The sequence below is a fragment of the Papaver somniferum genome, chromosome 5 (genome assembly GCF_003573695.1).
Source record: "Papaver somniferum cultivar HN1 chromosome 5, ASM357369v1, whole genome shotgun sequence".
NCBI classification, from domain to species: domain Eukaryota; kingdom Viridiplantae; phylum Streptophyta; class Magnoliopsida; order Ranunculales; family Papaveraceae; genus Papaver; species Papaver somniferum.
In genome coordinates this window covers 182,465,347-182,467,446 of record NC_039362.1, presented here as the reverse complement: position 1 = coordinate 182,467,446, position 2,100 = coordinate 182,465,347, and the positions used below count along the sequence as shown (strand labels likewise).

The 2,100-nt window shown below is 38.9% G+C and overlaps 1 protein-coding gene across 1 annotated transcript; it reads right to left on the bottom strand.

Moving 5' to 3' along the window:
- Positions 1 to 242: 242 nt before the first annotated feature.
- Positions 243 to 1,711, bottom strand: LOC113283865 (DNA damage-repair/toleration protein DRT100-like). Its single transcript, XM_026533240.1, has one exon. The coding sequence runs from the start codon at positions 1,621 to 1,623 to the stop codon at positions 508 to 510; it is 1,116 nt and encodes a 371-aa protein (XP_026389025.1). The 5' UTR covers positions 1,624 to 1,711; the 3' UTR covers positions 243 to 507.
- Positions 1,712 to 2,100: the final 389 nt, after the last annotated feature.

Sequence of the window (2,100 nt, the reverse complement as noted above, 5' to 3'; positions counted from 1 at the left end):
TTAACTGCCGAGTTTCAGTCTCAAAGTGGCAGTTAACGATCTTGGAGACTGGACGTTACGGAATTTTTGGAAATTGTGGAACACCCAGCATTTGTCGACATGCAAAAAGGCACCCAATTGCCTAACCCTACGTCCTCCACGAAAACATGGAAGACAAGTAATTCTTCATAAAGTTTTTCCAGACTTTTCATTAATTTCATTCACGTGCATGCGACAGTCGAGTAAGTAACAGATTACAGATCTATCCATAATTGATTTCTTTCAATATTTATATTTAAACGGTAACAGTTGAGCATATTTATATCCTAGAAATTTTAAACAAAAGACAAACAAACGTCACAAACCCCAGTTAAAAGCAAAAATTAAATAAAAAACATTGCATGTGTTCTTCTAGCACTACACATGATCACTGCATATAAAGACACAAACTAGAATCTACTGAGTGAGTTGAGTACAATCTCTTCCTCAGTAACTCGCTGTTACAAACTCAGCTACTAAAAGTATTTATCAAGTGCATCTCTTAAGTGGGGAGCCACAGAGACAATCGTTATTCATGAAGGAAGAAGCTTCAAGGTGATTAAATGGCGAACCAGTTGGAATCGGACCACAAAGATGATTATGACTCAGATCCAAATGCCCAACATACGAAGCAGAAGACAACGATTTCGGAATCGGTCCTTTCAGATTATTATAAGATAAATCCAGTGCTGTGAAATAAGATCTTTCTCCAAAAACATCTGGGATTCTGCCTTCCAATGCATTTCTGCTTAGATTCATTATGCTTAATCCTGAACCGCTTAGTAAAGTCGTTGGTATTTGGCCGGAAATCTTGTTCATGTCCAGATTCAATGTCGAAAGAACTGGCATTCTTCCAAATGACTCAGGAATGGTTCCTGATAATTGATTCACCGACAAATCCAAATCAGCTAACCTGTAAATTTTCGAAATCGAACTTGGAATAGAACCGGAAAGCAAGTTTCGGCTCAACAGTGCTCTGCTTAACATTTTCAAGTTGCCGAGTTCAGTTGGAATTTCTCCGGTGATTTTGTTGCTTCGGAGATCAAGATGCATCAGCGCAGACATCTGAACGATCGACGAAGGGATAACGCCGTTGATTTGATTATCAGCGAAATTCAAAACCGTAAGTCTGTGAAGTCTCCCAATATTATACGGGATTGGACCAGAAAACTGATTTCCGACTAAATCAAGAACACGGAGAAAAGAAAGTGTAGTGATACAAGTAGGAATTTTACCAGAAATCGCTTTCCAATCAGCGATGATGATAGTAGAAAGACGATCCAGTTTACAGATTGCTGGTGAGATGACGCCAGTCATGTAACCAGATCTTCCCATTTTTTCTAGAGTTGGAACAGAGCTTTCAGGCGATTCACCTCTTAAACTGATTTCGGTGACTCTTTTACTTGTTGGATCACAATGAACACCGTACCATGATTTACAACAATCTGTTCCTCTCCATGTTTTGAATATGCCGAACTGCGACTCAACTAAGGCTGATCTGAATGCTAACAGAGCATTCCTGTCTCCAACTGTGCATGATTTCACATTAGTAACGGCTAGTAAGAAGAAGATGAAGATCACAATAGCAGTACCAGCTGGTGCCATTGTTGGTTTTTCCTTGGTTTCTCTGTAGATAAGAGTGTGTGTTATCTTTGTTGGAAACCAGCTTTTTCTGAAGGAAGAAGGTAGAACTTGAGTTGGTTTAAATAGCAAGTTTGTGACCGAACCACCCCCGTGCATAGGAGGAAATTGCAGTTGCTAGTGACTGACAGTTACATTGGTACTAGCGAGTGGAAAATGAGTGAGGGAAAAATCTAGCCAAAAAACATTCTGTCAAAAAAAGTAGTTTTTTAATAAAGATTACAGAAAGATGATTGGATGTAACACTAAAAAGGAAGATTATTATGCTAATACTACTATACGTCGGTAATGTTTGTGCTAACTCCCCCATGTCAGACTAATCTTTTTCTTAATGTAACCTGCTTATGATATCATTAACAAAATTCCCTTCCAAAGCCAAATAGATAGAGAAGGATAGCAGAGTGGGGAAAATAAAGAACGGGCAACTGGGGACGGAGTAAA